We start from the raw sequence: 19619 nt of genomic DNA on the forward strand, positions 1-19619 counted from the left end.
CGTCTATTGTTCCTATTTACTGGACTCTGATTGCAAAACTACTCCATGATGTTTGTTGGGGAATTCTGATTATTTGGTTACCAGCACACATGGGTGGTAGAAAGCGTCTCGAAAGGTGTTCTCGAAGTGGTGTTCTCGAAGTGGTGACGCACTTGGAGCAATAATCAAACTTCATTTTACTTTTAATCTTGGCTTGCATTCAAGCAGTGCCTGACTATAAAACAGTCTCCATTTACCCCTGATATACAGAATGACTCCAGTAGTTTTGGAGTTCTGCCCCTTTGCATTATGTCATCAAATCTACCCCCTGTCAAGCGCGTGATCTCTTATGAGTGCAGAAACAACTCGCTTGTTTTCAGAGTTTGGCCATTCTAAACTGGGAAGAAAAACCAAGAGTAAAATAATAATACCACCTTTTCAACGCACTACATTCATTATCTGAAAGACAACATAACAGTCTCTACAAATGACGTACCAATAATGCTAAGCTTTTTTTTCTGCTGTAATAATATTTACTTCAATGACGCATATAAATGTTTAGCTGGCTAGAAGGCTTTTTGTCTGGATTGTAAAATATTCATATCACAATATTCTTAAATCACAGCTTTCTTATGTAACAACAAAAATGTGAAAATGACATGGTCATTGAAACAAGGAAGAAAAAAATAGAAAACATGGTGTTTATTTTCTGTTGGAAATTAACTACAGAGCTCAGCGAGTTAATCTGCATAGTCGTGACTGCTTGTATCTGTCAGACCCTCTCCAAGGATACATAATTAAAACTGCAGGAAGAATGAACACAGAGGAAGCTGTGGAGATTGGATGTACAGTATGTAGGTGTGGAGGGCATTCGTTTTTATCCAATCACTGAACAAAGAGTGCAATATTCCTGCAATCTTGCTCATTCACTGCAACGTGACTTGCACCACAATAGGGACTGCAGCATCTAGATAGGAACAGGAAAGTGCAGGCTTAGAATCATAGATAGAGTGATTTGACATGCATGCCACACAGACACAGACCTATCACATTATTATTATTATTTATTTATTAGCAGACGGCCTTATCCAGGGCGACTTACAATTGTTACAAGATATCACATTATTATTTTTACATACAATTACCATATTTATATAGTTGGGTTTTTACTGGAGCAATCTAGGTAAAGTACCTTGCTCAAGAGTACTGCAGCAGTGTCCCTCACATGGGATTGAACCCACGACCCTCCGGTCAAGTCCAGAGCCCTAACCACTACTCCACACTGCTGCCCTATATTCATTAATTACAGGTCAGAATTTCTGATACTGTTTCCTTAAAACCTTTTTTTGTTTTTTACATTACAAAATATAAAAAGACCTGCTGCACCTTTATATAATTTACACCTGAATCACAAAGCGAAATGGGAAGCAATTGGATGTTTATTATTTTATTTTATTTGTTATTTATATTAATAATTGATATTAGTTTTAAACTGACCTATAACTACAGCACTCAGAACCGTTGCAGGCACATAGAGGGTCCTCATAATCCTTTAATAAGCGCAAGGTTAAAAGCGTGTCAACCCACATCCTGAGGTGGGTCGCTGAGACCTGGGTCAGCCTGGGTACAACCCAGGTACGTGGTTTCACACTACACAGGACTGTGATCTGGGTAACCACTGTGAAAGGGGCTTATGACTCCCTATTGTTGTTTGCGCTTATATATTTACTATCCTTACTAACTATTTTATCAACTTTTAAAAGCTGAGTTTCGTGACCTCTAGAAAAGAAATATTTTCCGACAATGTAAATGGTATAACGTATCCCTTTATTGCTATTCAGTACCTTAATGCACTTTGACACTCTGAACCAAAGTTCAGATGCTTGTGAACATTTTACCACAGGTTACTTGGTTTACAGCTACACACACTCACACAAACACTTTCACCAATTCTCCCTCTTCATCTTCATCCACAGCTTGAAAACACATGTTACAGTATGTATATTCTCCTCCATAAACTGATTCTCAACATGCCTTGAGATTAACCAACATCAGCTAATAGAATTGTTCTTGCTCGCTTCAAAAACACTACCCACAACACTGATAACGCAGCTACATATATTCATGTGGGAAACAAAAAAGACCATCTGGGCACTTATTAATCAGACTTGTTTGCAAATCCTAAATGCCTAAGCAGTGTAAAGTCTACCCGTACTACACAGGGCTACGCAGGCAGCTCATATGAGTGTTTGAAGTATCATAAGCCACATATTGAAATAGCAAATAATCTTCTGTTTTAAAACTGGTCTAAATTATCTGCTCATGAGCAACATACTATTTAAAAGGTTAGGCTATATGTTTAAATACAACTATTGACCAAATGTGTTTATTGTATAACATTTACTTAAAAAAGGCTTCAAGTATTAATGAATTAAATATTAATAAATTACATTCAGACCTGTCTATGAAAGCAAAGCAAGGTGATCTGCACCTAAACTGCACAATGTTGAAAGTAATCATGCACTGCAATATAATACAAATATATTGGTTATGGCTTGACTCAGTGCTCAACTCGGTACATAGTTAGATAATGCTAAAATTATGAAAAAATATGTTTTTTTGTCTCTTAACTCCAAATAGTTTCTGAGATATGGCAGGTCATAGCTTGGGGGTTATCACCCCATTACCAAAAATCACATCAAAAACATTTAATGGCTACATTTTTTCTAAATATGAACGTGTCCATTATAGTTATCAAATGTATTTTTGACAGAAATTAATCGTCTTTGATGAATGAATTTATGTTTATTTAATAATCGGTTTTATTAAAAACATAACAGCACTCACTGGAACCGGATCATTGATATTTGTATCCGGTTCGTCGGTTCCAAAGCAGGAACCGGGTATCCGGTTTCAAAGAAACCAGTTCGTACATCTCTAGATTAAAAAATGTAATGCCAGTACTCCTACACTACCACACATAAAGCTATACTACAGTTAATTAGCCCTCTATATATTTATTCAAACGATTATATTTTGTGTGCCCAACTAATCGATTGCTATTTGGAGGCTTAACTGGCAGCCCTATGCACAATTGAGCAAAACAATTGTAAAAACAATTCAAATGGTGTGAAGGATATTGTGCTCCAAACACATAGTAACTTGATAAAAAAAAAAAAAAAAAAAAAAAAAAAAAAAAAACACATTCTGTTAAATGCAAATGAAATAATTTGTTTTTTCAATAAAAAAAAAATCACACTTTGATTATGCCAGAAAATGCCACAAAGAGAAGGCAGTGAATAGATATATTTTCGTACTTATTGCAGCATGGTAGACTCGTGTGGCAGTATAAGTTACACAGGACTCCTGAAGCCTTACAATGCGAAAGTGAGACATTTGGTCATTAGCCAAAAGCACTTGGCTATTCTTGAGATTTACCGGTAAATGTCAGAAGTAAAGCGTTATGTTTATTTTTTAATCTTAAAATACAAGTATTTAGTGAACATTAGCCAATAATTAATATGACAAAGACCAAAATGCACAATTCCTGGTAGTTTAAGAAACAATCTTTATAAAAAATAAAATTAAAAAAAGTGGTTAACGTTTGCTAAATGCTTGTCCTTAATCTGTTACCTCGAATTATGGTATAATAAACCTAGGGTGCCCATGCTTTTGTCTGTGGCTGCACTGTACAAGAGAACGTTTTCATACAAAATGTACTTATTGATTAAAAACATTGTGGTATTTTGTATGAAACATACTAAAAATCTTCATAATATAGATTAATTTTCACAGGAAGTATTGATCAGTGTTTTGTGTACAATTATGTTATTGGCCTGTCCCCTATGTAATCCAAGTGTTGTTTTTCTGTTCTACTGAGAGAACACAGAATGGAAATAAAAAAAACAATGGTAACTATTTCTTTAAAATTACTAGGACATGTTAAAGTGGGAAGGTGGATTAAACTGTGAATTCCTTTTCAAACCATTTTCTTGTGTGTCTAGTCTCTGGAGAGTCATTGAGCTTTTAGAGGTTTTCCCAGAGGGGGAAACCCCCATTCCTACCTGTTCAAAACTTTTACATACAGTAGCATTTGAACACCTTGTTACCGTGTGTTGCTTCCATATCACAGAAGCATCCAACATGTAAAAAGTAGCCAGACTAAGATTTAAAGATAGAAAGAGAAGAGCCGTTCAGAATAGGACTGGTATTTAAAGTTTTTTTTTTTTAGAAAGAACAACTGATATCCAACTAAACATATTCACAATGTGAAAAAAAAAAAGAAAGAAACCTGAAATTTGAAATATGTCATTGGGTCAAGACAAGACCTAGAAAAGCCTAAGAGTTTGGGTTTATTTTTGTGTTGTATTAGGGACCGATTAGGAATATTTTATGTTGTCTTGGGACTAGTCTCAAAAAAAAAAAAAAAAAATACAGGATGTAAAGAGATAAAAAATGAAATTTTCAATCCGCGTATTTTACTGGTAGCAGATTCAGCAGTTATATTCAAAACCTACCAATTTAAGTTTGTTAACAGAACCTTATATTGTACAAGTCAAAATGTCTTGGCAAAATATGAATACAATTGTAAAAATGACCTAAATATTTCTTACTGTAAATACAAAACTAAGGCTTGTACTATCCTTGTCTAAAACTAAATATGGTTACGACATATAAAACAGCAAAACTATGAGCATTCATTGCAATACTGTATGCAACCTGACATTGATTCTTATTTTGCACACATACAAAAAGCAATTATATATGTTACATTTAACTTTCCCTTCAGCACATAGAAATGAGGGTTTGTGGCTAACAGTTTCCTTCTAAAGGGCATGCAGTCCTTCCCAACGCCAAAGCCTGCTTAAATGAAGAAATATAAAGATCAATCCTAAAGCCCCTTCGTCGTAACCATAGTTTCAAAGACAGCATAGCAACAAGCAGGATGAATGGTTTGCCAGCCCAACCGTATACTGTAGCAAGTGTCATTTGCTTTTGTTAATGGTCTTTATGTAAAGTGGATATTCTACAATTTTGGAGTACCCTAGTGTGGAATGTGTACAGTTTGTATACTATATATGTGTGTGTGTGTGTCTGCGGAGTTACAAAGGTACTATAAAAGCAGACATCCTAGTGCTTTAAAAATAAACACATCACAATTTGTTACCTTCTCAGACAAGCACATTTTAAACTCTCAGCATTTACATAATTGAAAATCACAAAGGTCTCTATCACAAGCTCACTGTATCCTTCAAATATCTTGATTCTTCCCCTGTTGTCATTAAATTTTGAACTTCCTTATGGCAATTAAATTACTTGTAATTAATAAAATAAGAATAAATAAAATTAAACCGATTTCTTAAGAATCGTTAACATAATCTGTAGAAAACTGTATCAAATCTAACAGAACAATGAGTTCAAATTTGTGATCCATAAAACCAACATAAAACTGAGAAGCTGAGAGTGGTTCTAATTGCAAACTTAATCTACTTACAATTTTGTGGAAAATAAAAACGTAAAATTCAAAAATCAGAAGCAGTGGCAAAAAGTACTATCACATAAGGCAGGAGATTAATATACCACTAACACCAGTTAAGTGCATTCTTAGGAGAAAATGTTCTAAGTAATAGTACCCACTCAAAACAGTACTGTGGTAGCAACAGGACTTCTGGGTACTATCTTGATACCAATTAGTATTAGTACTCTTTTCTTGTCACTACCACCACCACACCAATCAGAGGAAACACCCCCCCTTTGAATCTTAATTCAGAACATTTTGTTTGACCATTGAACTAAAGGCCCAAATAAAAGCTCTGAAAATACAGTCCTGGTATTTTTAATTAAACTCAAAGCTCAAAAAGGCTCAAACTGCTAGCTAACCACACATCTTAACATGCCCTCTAGTGGAAAATATTAATAATTACAATGTGTATTTCTGTTACCTTAATTAAAATGTTTTTAAAAAAACCCTTTGACTTTTTTTTTTTCAACATTTTAATTACTTTACTAACTTTGCAACAGGGAGCAATTTTACTATGCTCCCCTCACAACTCTTACAGGCTATACATTACATGCCTGGTGCTATCAAATAATGTAATACCAGTACAAGCTAAAGTGAAAGGAAAAAACAGTACAAAGGAGTCTTTATAATTTATCTAAATGGCAGCAGACCTTAATACTGATCATGAACACATAAATAGCAAAACCAGCAGGGTTTGTTTGATGGGGGAACACATTTATGTTAATTTCTGTACAAGAATATAGCAAAACAGGTGAGGTTAATAAGTCAAGTAATTTTAATTTTAACAGTCAGTGATGCAAGAATTGGTATGCCATCTTGTTTGCAGTTTTGCCACTCTTCTGTGATGATGGTTTTGCAAAAGCCGCTGACATATTCATTCAGTTTTTATAAGCAATTAGCTATCTATGTATCTTACCCTGTTCTCTCGCTTTGTAGTGGTTAAGTACTTTGAGAATGATATGGTGATATGATAAATGTATACTGAAAAGTAAATTAACACAGCAGAACAAATATACTTTATCTGTTAATTAAACATAAATGCCCGATTTACATCACTGAATAATTAAGTGTATCCAAGCAGTGGTCTGCTACTGTGTAAAAAAAGTCTTATGTAACTTTTATAAAAGAAAAAAAAAAATTATATATATATATATATATATATATATATTCAACACAAGCTACAGTATGATCAACTGTGCTTTTTTCAATGCTTTTTTTAATGTTTTTTATTCAATGTTCTTAGAATAATTATGACCAATATTAGAATTAACAGTACAATACACTGTTTTCTTAAAAAAAAACAAACATTGGTGGCAAGAAGGAAAACAGTGTAAGTAAAAACCTCATAAGTAAATTCATGTGCAAACACACCCTATTATTCCTTCCATCTTCTTTAGTTTAGTGTATTGGACAGACTTTAAAAATGTGTTTGATGTAGTATGTATTATATGTACATTCAGAGAATAATTCAGCAAAAAAAAAATATGTTATTTTATTTTTTTAAGTATAGGTTGTTATCTTACCTTTTTTGAGTTTTCATTTGCAAATTTGTTCTGCCATTTTAGGAAACCAAGGCAATATGACATCTTCACAGACTATGGCGCACACAGTAAAAATCTAATCCTTTAAGAAAAAAAGCCACTTTAGCTTTTCCTTTCAAGGCCACTTGGTCAGTAAATGATGGCGCTCTCACTTATTCAGTTATTCACTTATTCAGTCTAACTCTGAATGGCAATGACCAGGACGCAAGAAACCACTGTAGCCCTGCCCATCTGAGACAATCAGTTACTTAGTCAGCACACTCAACAGGTAAAGCCTACAAATAAATATCCCAGTACCTCCTTTTTAAAAGTGCACTTTAAGTTCACTGTCACATCTGTACAGGAAAAGACTTCCATCAGCCTGTTAATTGTATCCCGATCCCCCACATTATATTAGATTTAGTCCCTGACATCTGAGTGTTAAACCAGCAAGAGAAACAATTTTCTAAGGCCATGGGTCAAAAATAGCACCCACGTGTCTTTTTAATGCACATCTGAACAAGCAGCAAACATCGGCCTGTTTGCACAGTTGCAATTAAAAATATGTTCCCTGCTCACAACTAGACTTACACCAATCATCCAACAGAAGAAATGGTTTTAATGGAGTTCATGTGTGGAAATGTTTTTTTTTTCTATCAGTTTCCACGGTTGGCCTAATATATTTCCGAAGATATTAAGTAGGCTTTAAGTGCATTACCAAGAAAAGAACGGGCTTTTAAACACTAGTACTGATAACATAATATTTCAAGTATTGCAAGTGTGTGTGTGTGTGTGTGTGTGTGTGTGTGTGTGTGTGTGACATGAAACAACAAACAAAACTGTGTGAAAACAAACTCTTAAATTTATGAGAGGGAGAGGATTTGAATTAATTGTAGATTCTGCATGGTGAATCTCCTTTAAGACTCTCCAGATATATTGCTGGACCTCTGGTGCACCCTTATGCAAAAAAACAGGGCTCTGTTCATATGGGCAAAAAGTTATGGTGTAGTTTGACAATTTAACTGCACTATTGCAGAACTCACACCACAGAACAGCACACAAAGGCAATGGAGAAAGATTACCAAAAGTAAAGTTATGCCAAGGCAATTACAATTAAATTCCATTATTTTCCTTAAGGTTTACAAAACAGCACCACCAGGTGGAAACACACCTACATTACACACTACATAGTTTAAGAAAATGTTTATTACTTAATTGGATGTCATCGATTTCTTTTTTTTTTCTCAATAGTTATGATTTTTACCTAAAGAAATGCAATGAGCAATGCAATGCACTATGGATTGCTTTAAGTTGGGGTGGGACGACAGAATCCGCCATTTGGACCATGACCCTCTTTCAAGTTACTGCCTTTAGAAAAACATTTACTTTGTTTTCAGGGAGCTTTTATTTTGTATTGCTTGGAAATGTGATGTTTAAAAACCTGGACTGCACATTTATGAAAATTATTATGGGTGCTGAAACGTAGCTAAGCGCTAGGACTTGAAAATCAAATTAATAGCATTTATGTTTAAAAACAAATTGCATGTAAAATTGCACTGTGTTCCCTAATTGTAGGTTTTCTATTTCCTCCTTTAGTGTGCATGTGAATTTGTGTACTTCCTGTTTGTTTGCAGACTTTCCTACCTTGTTTCCTGTTTACAAAAGCTGGACTTCTTTCTTTCTTTGGGTGTCACCTCCTTCTTGTTATATCTAAGCACATGTTTCCTAAAAGTGCTTGCAGCATTATTTTCACACCAAAACACAATACAGAAAAAAAGAAAAATATTGTAATAGGTAAAACATCAATCCATTACAACTGCAATGGTACCCCAACATTCATTTACTTACTACCAATGTTGAATGACTGGGTGCAACATTGGCTCTTTATTTGCATTGGAGTCACCATTGCAAAAACCTGCCAGTCTTGAGGAGCCACCATAAAATAATCCTATTAACCCAATAAGATATAAAAAAACACAAGTAGAAAATATCACACTTACCGGTGCAGATTCTCATTTTCAGTCTATGAGTGCAATTAGTGCTGGAAAGATACAGTGTTTATCATAGTTAAAAATCAGCACCAATAGACTTTATTTTTTACATTAGGTCGTCTTTTTGTAATTAAATGTAATTACAATACCGGTAGTCCTAAATAAATGCAGTGTCCCATAATCATGTTCGATTTTGCATCAGTTTATTCCTCACACCATAAAACTTGCTTCCTAAACCTGCTTCAACCAAATATACCTGCAGTAGTTATTGTTTAAATGGCAACACTTGGAATACTGTGCTCATTTAATTGTTATGTCACTGTATTACAAAAAGCACACTGCAGCTTTGTAGAGAGCTCAAAGAGGTAACTTATTTCCAGGTTTAACAGTTATAAGCTATGAAGACAGGTGGAGGGAACTTAAAATTCTAGGCTTGTTCAAAGAAGGGTTTGAATAATATTTCTAAGGAGTAACATTACTACAGTCTTGCACCGTATGGTAACTGGCAATAATATGTGAATAATATCAATTCACTTCAACCCACACCTCACCTTATCATCATCTTTTCTTCAGTCGGTGGCGGCCAGCTTGTAACGTTCCCGTGATGCTCAGCGACGAAGCTAACTTGAGCGGTGTCACATGATATTATCGGTCCAATCAGATGATAGTCCTCCTTGTTCAAGCTCTGTTCCACTTTACTTTTGAAACCGTGTCAGTTAGAAACACGGCAGAGGCAAACAGACAGAGAACATTTTTAAAACAATTTTTCTTTCACGCATCGTTTCCAAACACGACGCGTTCCAATTTAAATCAGTCATCCATAAGACATGGCTCATAAACAAATATATTATTCTGATAAGTATGCCGACGAGCACTACGAATACAGGTAAGCTTGTGTTTATTAGTAATCTGGTAATTTTAAAAAGTGTTGTAAGCAACGGAAATGAACGGGGAAATGTATTAATAAAATACAGTTTTTATTAGAAATCTTAACCGGGTTCACTTGTATATGTGTGTATATGTTTGTATTAAACAATTGAGTAATAGAAAACTTTTGAAACTATTTTTGGGGCACAATATAAAACAATCTGTAAGTGTTTGCTATTATTATTTTTATTATTATTATTATTATTATTATTATTTAGTCCGCTTATGTCACTAGCAAATACAAATATAAATAGTTACAATAGGTAACACTAAAACCTTTGGAGATTAATGCAACCGGTTCAAAAATACAATGTGTGTTCCTTCCGCCATGCTGTAGAGCTGTGATGAGCAGCACGCGTTTTTGTTTGTTTCCTGAAACGATAGGTACACATTGGTAAACACGCCACGAAATATGGTTGATGGTGTTGTAAACAACATTTTCAAGTTATGTTTCTTTAATGTTGCAGACTGTTTTATGTCGTTCATATTTCTTGCAAATTATGCCATCCTAGAATTCTGGGAAACTCGGTTGTCGGCCGCATGACGTTACCCGGGTTGAATGAACTTGGTTGACGCTAGGTTTTGTTTGTTATTTTAGTGAGCACTACTGTAGATACACAGCGGGTTGTTAAAGTCCGTATTGTACCAACTTGACACATTACATTATAGTATTGAATGGTGAAGCATGCGGAAAATGTGTTGTTAAAAACACCAAAAATATGCTCATACTTTAGTTTTAAATGGGCCCCTCACATTCCCGAGTAATTCTATGGCGTCCATTTCATGTATTTTATAAAAAGCTGCATCTCCCCGTGAAGATCGCTAGGGTATCCCTCAAGAACAATTTAAGCATCTTGCCACTTGTCACACGATTGACATTGTTATGCCAGCATACTTGTGTGTGAACACCTGTGTTTATTCACTGAACATGCCGTTTAAAGTTGTCTAGAATATTCCACACGGGGGCTACTGTAATTTCTTTACGTTTACAGACTGTAGTTTAGAATAAGGGCTTCTAAAAAATAGGGCAGGACCCTGTAGAGAGGTTGTGAAGTAGGCTACAGTAAGTTCTTGCCAAAAGCACTTTGGAGCAGTTATTTTCATAGATGGCATTTGAAAGGGTCAGTTTCATGTCTTTGTTAATATATTTCCTAATGTTAAAAAAAAAGAAAGATGTTTGCCATTTGTCACTTTTTTTCTTTGCGTAGAATGAGCAATAAAGTCTTGTCTGGCTAGATTGGCCTACACTTTTGCTTTCTTTTATTTTTAATTTTAAACTTTTAAAAAGGGACTAAGACGCCTCAAAGGAAGATAATTTGGAATACGACTATTTGAAGATATTGTACAAGTGACATCATAACACCTCTCTTTAAATTTACAGGCATGTTATGTTGCCAAAGGAACTTGCAAAACAAGTACCAAAAACTCATCTAATGTCAGAAGAAGAATGGAGGCGATTGGGTGTACAACAGAGTCTTGGATGGATTCACTACATGATGCACGAGCCAGGTACAACCAGAACCTTCCAAAATTACCTTTACAGACTAGTTCAAAGTTCCTGAAGTTTATAAATAGTGTTTATAAAAATTTTGCTTATAAAAGGTGCTGGATGTGAAAGACATAAATTCTATTTCACTGTAGGTGCTAGGTTTAATAATTGTTCCTATCCTCTAAGAACTAGGCTGAGTGCCAGAATACTTTTTAAATGTTAAGTTTCATATCCTTATTTTTAGGCTAATGTGAAGCAGCACTCAATGGCACAACTTGTCACTGGCTAATAAAATTTAAAGAAGCTGCTTGTTACATTTTTAGGGAAGGTTGTGGTAAGGACAATATAGAAGATACATCGGTGCAAAGCATAGCTTCTCTGTACTGTCAAGTTAAAACCCAACAGTCACACCCTCCTAGAACTAGGGCTGCAGCAAAGGGTGCGTTTTAACCTTCGAAGGTTCGAACCTTCTGTGGTACTAATTTGCATAATTTACTGGTGACGTCGCCATACATAGTTACATGTTTATATTTGATTGAAAATCCTATTTTACAGGTAATCCATATAAATGCAATAAAACATTCACATGTAGTTTAAAAATGTTATATAGAACAGTAATCATGTTTTTATAATAAATACGTTGTTTATGCACACGTAATTGATGCTGCTTGCGATATATACAGTATGCATTGCAGCAGCACCTTATTGCGGCCAATTAATAGAACTGCAGCAGACTTATGCAAAACAAAGCTTTAAGTCACCGTTCCAAGCAGGTTAGCAGTCACGGTCACATTTTACTACTGCTAAATAATAATAATAATAATGTGAACTTCTGCTTGTCAAGTAACCCCAGAGATTGCACCACTTTCATTCAACTTTTATTTTGGTCATCTGGGCATTTAACAAAAAAATCTAAACAGCTGAGGTTTCGAGACATTTCTTTCAGTACAGCTTACGCTTTACAACGCTTTGCTGTCGAGATGGAGAATGAAGAAATTAAGTTCTGCCACTGGATAACATGAGCTGGAGGGGGGAGGGGCTGACGGTGCTCAGTTTTCTAAATTAAAAATATTAGTGTTGGTGTATGTTTCAAACATATTGTACTATAGCACTTCTCTTACCCTGTCTTGTACACTAGGTATTCAGTACATATTTTACTGAAGCACTACACCCACTATGCTTTGGCAAACATACCCTGCGCCAGCGGCACCTAAGAGTTGCTATGTATGACGATTTGGTAGTGGATTTTAATACAACAACTTTTGTTTAAGTAATATGCATTATACAAATCAAAAGATTGAAATTTGCATGTGTGACCTTTGTGTGATTTTATAGTATTCACACATTGTCAAACGGTTTCTGTTAAGAGGAACAAAAAAAAACATGTGCATGAATGGAGCCTGATGAAGCGTCAAAGGTATAGAACTAACTTTGTATTCCAGGCTAGCTAGTGAACGAACCTTCGAACCTATGAACACAGCTCTACCTAGAAATGATTTATTGGTTTATTAACACTTGCATACCTGGCTTGCACCAATTGGATGCAAGTTCATCATGGATTGTTATTGCCATGTTACCTGTTTGACAATGTAGGCAATAATCCTTACACTATCGGTGCACTAGAGTGGACATTTTGAAAAGAGCTTTGAAACAGACTTAAAAGTTGTCAGGATTCAATGAAAAGAGAAATTACAGGTATGTTATTTAAACGGTTGTAGCAACACGTGAGGACGTGTAACGCTGTATTTTTCGGAACCCCGCTACTTACTCTTTTAAAATGTGCTATAATGTAAATGGGAGTGTTGAGGAAGTGCTGAAGAAATGGAAAGATCTGATGGCAAGGGCTAAAGGATTGTAGCAGCCAGAAACCTCACTTTACAATGATATTAGAATTAATATATTTGTATAAGATTCGCCAGCATTAGAAGGCGATGAAAGTGGCATGCAAAATAACAGCCATATCGGCCCAAAAATGCTATTATGAGAAGTGAAATTGCATTTACAGATGGTTTTAATCCTGGTTTTCCTAAACTAAGCCTGTTTGGTCACAATATTGACTGCAGTGACAGTACTCTAGATTTCAAACCATCACTATTACCTTTGTAAGATTTTGTTTAGGATGTAAATGCATTTAATCATTGTTGTATTTGATTGGCAAATTAAGTACAGCCTGTCCCTAACAAAATAAAGGGTGGATCAGGGTCTGCACTAATTATTGCTACTCATCTCGTGCATTTCGATATAATTACACTGGAGCACACTGATCCTCAATCTTATAAGATTATTAACTTGTAGTTAGGGCCCAAACCATTTCACGGCTGTGAAAAATGTGACCATGAGATTCATTTTGCACCGTGAAATCTCATCTGTTTTGTGTACGTTTACCCTGTACTAAAATCCAAGTACCATTACAGGTTCCTAATGTGATTTATTAGCTTGTTTCAATTTAAAAAAGAAAGCTCATCATGAACTGGACAGGATTTACTGATTGACACTTGACAGCAGCCAATAACTGGGCTCTACTCACTGATTGGTAGACACGGGCATCGGAGCAGGTTAAGTTTGATTTACGGATCTCAACTGGTAGTACCGTTAGGCAAGTAAAATTAGACTTAGATTTTAAAATGAGAGTCCAAAATAAATAAAGTGCTACAATAATTACTGTAGTGGGTCGTGTAAAATATTTTGGAAGCCAATTATATACAAAATAGTAGTACGACCAGAAAAATACATTAAAAGCAACCGCAGGACAAAAATAAATAAATATGCCAGTAATTTCATAGACTTCCCGTTTATATTTTTTAGCTTCTGAATATGTTGTCCAGCTACAGACCCGTCCTCCTTTGCCTGGGCTTGCTTGCTCGGCGCTGTCTTTTAATTGCAACAAATTCAGTGGATGCAGAGAGCTGTGTCTAGCTGTGTCTTGAAATTTAAATAGATTTAAATAGCTGAAACTGAAATGTTATGACCGTGAATTTGATAGGGCCCTACTTATAATACTTATTACAGGAACATCTCAAAGCCCTTTACGATAGGGCCAACATGGATAGGGTATGGCAAATGTGTGTATAAATATTATTGGTGAGAATGGAAAATGTTTGAGGACATTCACTTTCTTCTTGCTGAGCCACTCCATTGTTTCTTTTGCTTTGGGCTTAGGATCATTGTCCTCCTGAAAGGTGAATCTTCTCCCCAGTCCCAGGTCTCTGGAAGACTGGAACAGGTTTTCCTCCAGGATCTGCCTGTACTTTGCACCATCCACCTTTCCCTTGATCTTCACAAGCCTCCCTGTCCCCGCTGCTGCAAAGCATCCCCAAAACATAATGCTGCCACCACCATGCTTTACTGTAGGGATGGTGTTAGCAGGGTGATGTGCCATGTTTGGTTTACGCTTAGCTATGCGGCACATCATATGGCTTTTTTTCAGCAGTGGCTTCCTTCTTGCCACCCTCCCATATAGGCCATGTTTGTGGAGTTCACTTGAAATTGTTGAACAGTCAACATTTTCCCCAATCTCAGCCAGAGACCTCTGTAGTTCTTTTAAAGTAATCTTAGGCCTCACAGTGACCTCCCTCAGCAGTTTCCTTAAGCCACGGCTACTGACTTTGGAGGGACGGCCTGATCGAGGTAGTGTCTTGGTGGTGCCAAACTGTTTCCACTTTACAATGATGCACCTGTCAGTGCCCCAAGGGATATTCAAAGACATTGAACGTTTCTTATAGCCTTCCCCCAATCTGTACCTTTTCAATAACTTTATCCCAGAGTTCTTTTGGCAGCTCCTTGTTTGGCATGTTTTGCCATTTGTTTCAAATTCAATTCATACAACAGAAACAGCTTGATTCTTCATCCAGGAGTATTTAAATCAGTTGAACTACTCTGATTGGACACAGGTGGGCTCTATTTAACTTATGTGCCTTGTTACAACAATTTGTTGTACCTGAGCTAATTTGGGTTTGCTGTGACAAAGGGTGTGAAGACTTATGCAATCAAGACACTTTGTTTTTTTATTTAATTACTTTTTGAATATTTCTATAATTGTTCTTTCACGTTAAGTGTAGATCAGTGAAACAAACTCCTACTTTAATGCATTTTGAATTGTATTTTTTAGGCAGTAGAATGTGAAAAATGTTCAAGGGTGTGAAGACTTTTTCAAGCCATGCAAATGACTTAATAATATCAAATGTCTCTTACTGTTTTTACTTTGATTTAGTCCTTTTGTAGCGTTGTGTTTTGGTCTGTTTCTGACCTATACATGCATTTAAAGCGGGGAATGGATTACTAACAATAAATTGATCTCCTCTCCAAAATGTTGACACATGTCTACAACTATCTTAACACGTTTTTTTTTTTTTTCTTTTAAAGTTTTTTAAACACCTTAAAGAGTGTTTTAGATATAAAATACATTTGTCCCAGAATGGGTTACTGTTTTTTATCACCTAAATATTGTTCTCCGTTGCCTGGAACGACGTTCACTTTTTTAAATAACGTTTCAGACTGTTAAGTGGCCATTCCGGGCTGCATTTATTGCCAGTCCAATTGATGGCAGTCAGTGTAAAACACCAAGCATGTATTGCGTCAATAAAATATGTACTGAATACCTAGTGTATGTTGTAAGAGAAGTGTTAAGGTAGAAAAAGTATGAAACAAAATATACGCTAACACTAATATCTTTAATTTTGAAAACGGAGCACTGCACCTTATTTCTTTTTCTGTCCAAGAAATGTTTTTTTCTGAATCGCAGGCCAGCTGGTTGGGTAGAGAATGATCACCCGGATTATGTAAAGCTATTGATGATCGCTTGAAGCTTCCAGGAATCCCTGACCTTAACCTTGAATCTTTGTATTTTATTTGATTGCTGGGGAAATACACACCTAGACATGTGTCGCTACATGCCAGTGAAATACACCAAGTGGCATGTTAAGCTGTGGATTTCCTCAATTACTGTTGTGTGTGTTTTTTATTTATTTATTTTTTTCCCCAGTAATTGATTTCCCTATCACTTATTGGTACAGTGCTTGTAGACTTGTACAGTCTTAACTTGGTATTGTTTTGATTTTACTTTGGATTTGATGGCACTTTCGATTTTACTTTTGATATGTTAAATTTAATTCTGCTACAATTATTTGAGCTATTATGAATAAGTACAATTTATATAATCAGATTTCATTTTGGAATATTAGAAGTTCTAATTTCATTATTTTGTTTTTACTTCTCTTTTTCAGAACCACACATTCTTTTGTTCAGAAGACCTCTTCCAAAAAATTGAGTGACGTTCTGGAATCCTCATTTCAATCTTTTGGGACATTGTATATAATGTGGTATTCAGTGAATACTAGGGAGTGTACAAATTAGTCAACCCCTGTGCATGGGCTGTATTCTTCACAGCAACAGAGCTCGGTTCAATACAGAGGAGTATGGCAATGTATTCTGTTTGTGTGTGAGGGGAAGAAACTAACCATTAAATACACAAAATACCAGATATCAGATTTGTGTTACCATGTGTCTTCAATGGCTTATTTTGTAAAATTTCTTTAAACAGCTTTATATATAAATATGTTTTTGTTTTCAATAAAATTGTTGCATATACATTCATATGTGTGATAATGTACTATTGCTGAGTGTATTTAATGGTGATGTACAAAACTAGGTTGTATAGCTAGAAGAAACGTTTGGAAAGTGTGTTTAACCACTTCTCTAGTTTTGTCCATTGTCTTTTTCTTTTCCCAGTCAGTTTTCAGGTAAACTGTTACAGCTGTTAATAGTAACACAGCATTGCGCGAGTCGATTCAAATCACTTAGGGGTTAGTATACAGGCTTAATTGTTTTTTTTTCTGTTTTCTTTTTACATTTTGAGCTGTCAGAGAAGAAGATACCCCCCCCCCCCCCCTTTCTACTCTTATCCAATTCTTTATGAATAATCTACTACAATAAAATACACCGACTTAGCCAGACTGTGTGGTTTATTTTTTTTGGTTTTGTTTTTTTGTAAAACAATTATATTGGGTTATGTTTAGGGGAGTGGTGTTTTACAATTGTCAAAGTGACTCTGAGCCAAGATTCAGTAAATGTATTCTCTCAAACGAATTGATTAGAACAGACAAAGTTAACTGTCTTCCTTACAAACCTTTAGCCTAAAAGCAAACAACAAAATCTCTGTTTTGGTGTAACTATTTAAATAAATACAAATACATTGATTAAATAAATGCTATACACATACAGTACCGTGCACATTGTAGGCTATTTGTTTTAGAATATTCTACTTTTTAAAATATCCAAATACATAAACTTTTATGAGAGTTTACTGAATGCTCTGTTGGCAGTGGAATCAGCTCAGTGAACTTAGGCATTTTAAAATGTAAGATTTTCCAATACTCAAGGCTTCCACTTTAGATGGATTGATAACCAGTGTTCACAATGGAGCAAATGGAGATCTTTTGGGACCACCATCTGAAAATGTGCTTTATCAGTGATATGACCAGAAGTTAAAACAATGTGGACAACAATTGTAATAGAATAATACAGCAGTGGACCAAATATGAATACAATGTAAGTGGGCAGTATCTATCATGCTGAAACAGGGACATCACTTCTGTAACCTATATGGCAGCAGTATTGGGTCAGGGGCCAATGACAAGGTCACTGATGCTGACACATTGTATTGTTTCTGTAAATCTGCAAATACTTTGTCCTGCAGTGGCCCAGGAGTCTTTAAGTGCAGCTGCCTTGGCAGCAGCTTTGTAAAATTGCCAAGATAGTTGTGTGCCATACCAAAGATGAAGTAAATATCTAAAATGCTGAAAACAATAAGTGTTTAGTATTGAAGTATTGAAATGCGGTGACAGAATTACAAAAACATAAACTCCCCTTATGTTTTGGGGCAGGGGACGCATAACTGCACGGGGGTCAGAGCCTGATTTAAGGGGGGGCCAACGGGACATTTGTCCAGGGCAGACCTGTAATCTCCCGTATTCCCGTATCAATGTTGATAGGTAGGCCGGGGCCCATGAAAAATTACATGATGTTTTTAATTTGTAAAGGTAGTATGGTGTATTTATATTAACGTTATAATATGACTAAACAATACTACTTGCATGAATTACTGTTTTATTAGGTTAATCTTATTTTATCATCCAATTTTTCGTCGTCTGACATAGATTAAAAGTCCTGTGCGTTCCCATCACACTGATGCTGAACAAGCCCACACCCCAGTCTCCCGTTGCATATCACAATGTCACAATGACTGAACTGTGGTACAATTTGGTATTACTGTGTTATGGTCATGGAGAAACTGAGTGGCGCGGCTAAAAGAAGAAACTTAAATAATAAAAGCAAACAAGCAAAAAATGTTTGCTTACAAAAATGATGTCCCGGGGGTTAAAGATACCTAAATCGGGCCCTGACGGTGGCTTGAAGTGGATTAAATCTGAGAGTCAAGGAATTTATACTAGCTAGGGAGATTGTTGTCTACAGGTGCACTTGCTGTAGTTATAGCTATGACATGTTTTTTGGTATTTCCTTTTAAGTTGAATTAAAAAATGTCTGACTTCAACCAGATCCCTCTTTTGGACCTATTGGGGTAGTAATCCAATCTTGTGTTACTTGCTTTCTTTCAAGTCTGCTATACTACTATTTATAAACTCATATTTTAGGTTTTGGAACATATATCTGTTCATAATTTAATGTCCAATATTTTGTTTCAGGTTTCTGATAGACAACTTGTAAGTATACTGGAGCCTCCAAAAGGCAGCTGTTTTAGGCATACTAGCACAGCAGTGATGTCAAAAAGTGATAATACGTCAAGTAAAATATACTTGAACTTTGACCCATTCAACTCCTCGAGACCATCACTTTCAATTCAGACAAAATGTCTCGCTTTCAGTCACTCGACAACACCCACAGTACAGAAATGTTCATTAATGATCAACAAAATGAGAATACATTAAAAAAAAAAGTAAATGTATGTAAAATAATGTGTTATCTTGTAACAATTGTAAGTCGCCATGGATAAAGGTGTCTGCTAAGAAATAAATAATAATAATAGTAATAATAATAATAATAATAACGTCTGTACAGCACTGAACACTACGTTTTAAAAAAAAAACTGTACTCCTGAACCTTTATCATCACAACGTCTTCTTCATCACAACGGTATCCATGTATTATAAAAAATAATAGATGTGCCTCTTCAGTGA

At 35.5% G+C, this 19619-nt stretch overlaps 2 protein-coding genes across 5 annotated transcripts in view; one reads left to right on the plus strand and one right to left on the minus strand.

Moving 5' to 3' along the window:
* LOC117962916 (SHC-transforming protein 3-like) overlaps positions 1-9632 on the minus strand; it is a 45922-nt gene extending 36290 nt beyond the window's left edge. For 2 of the 4 annotated variants that reach the window (XM_058992098.1, XM_058992080.1), the window contains exons 1-2: positions 9563-9632; positions 9021-9061 (exon numbers count right to left, since the gene is read on the minus strand). Coding sequence is in view for 1 of the 4 variants with exons in the window: in XM_058992070.1 (XP_058848053.1) it covers positions 7024-7086 (63 nt within the window). In the remaining 3 variants the exon portion in view is untranslated. Of the gene's footprint in view, positions 1-7023; positions 7124-8664; positions 8755-9020; positions 9062-9562 lie in introns of those variants that run through there. The other 2 variants (XM_058992091.1, XM_058992070.1) reach the window with 2 other exon arrangements.
* Positions 9633-9698: 66 nt separating this feature from the next.
* Positions 9699-17019, plus strand: LOC117409538 (cyclin-dependent kinases regulatory subunit 2). Its single transcript, XM_034015744.3, has 3 exons — positions 9699-9897; positions 11320-11447; positions 16650-17019. The coding sequence occupies exons 1-3, from the start codon at positions 9839-9841 to the stop codon at positions 16691-16693; spliced, it is 231 nt and encodes a 76-aa protein (XP_033871635.1). The 5' UTR covers positions 9699-9838; the 3' UTR covers positions 16694-17019.
* Positions 17020-19619: the final 2600 nt, after the last annotated feature.

Source organism: Acipenser ruthenus, chromosome 2 (assembly GCF_902713425.1).
Source record: "Acipenser ruthenus chromosome 2, fAciRut3.2 maternal haplotype, whole genome shotgun sequence".
Classification (NCBI taxonomy): domain Eukaryota; kingdom Metazoa; phylum Chordata; class Actinopteri; order Acipenseriformes; family Acipenseridae; genus Acipenser; species Acipenser ruthenus.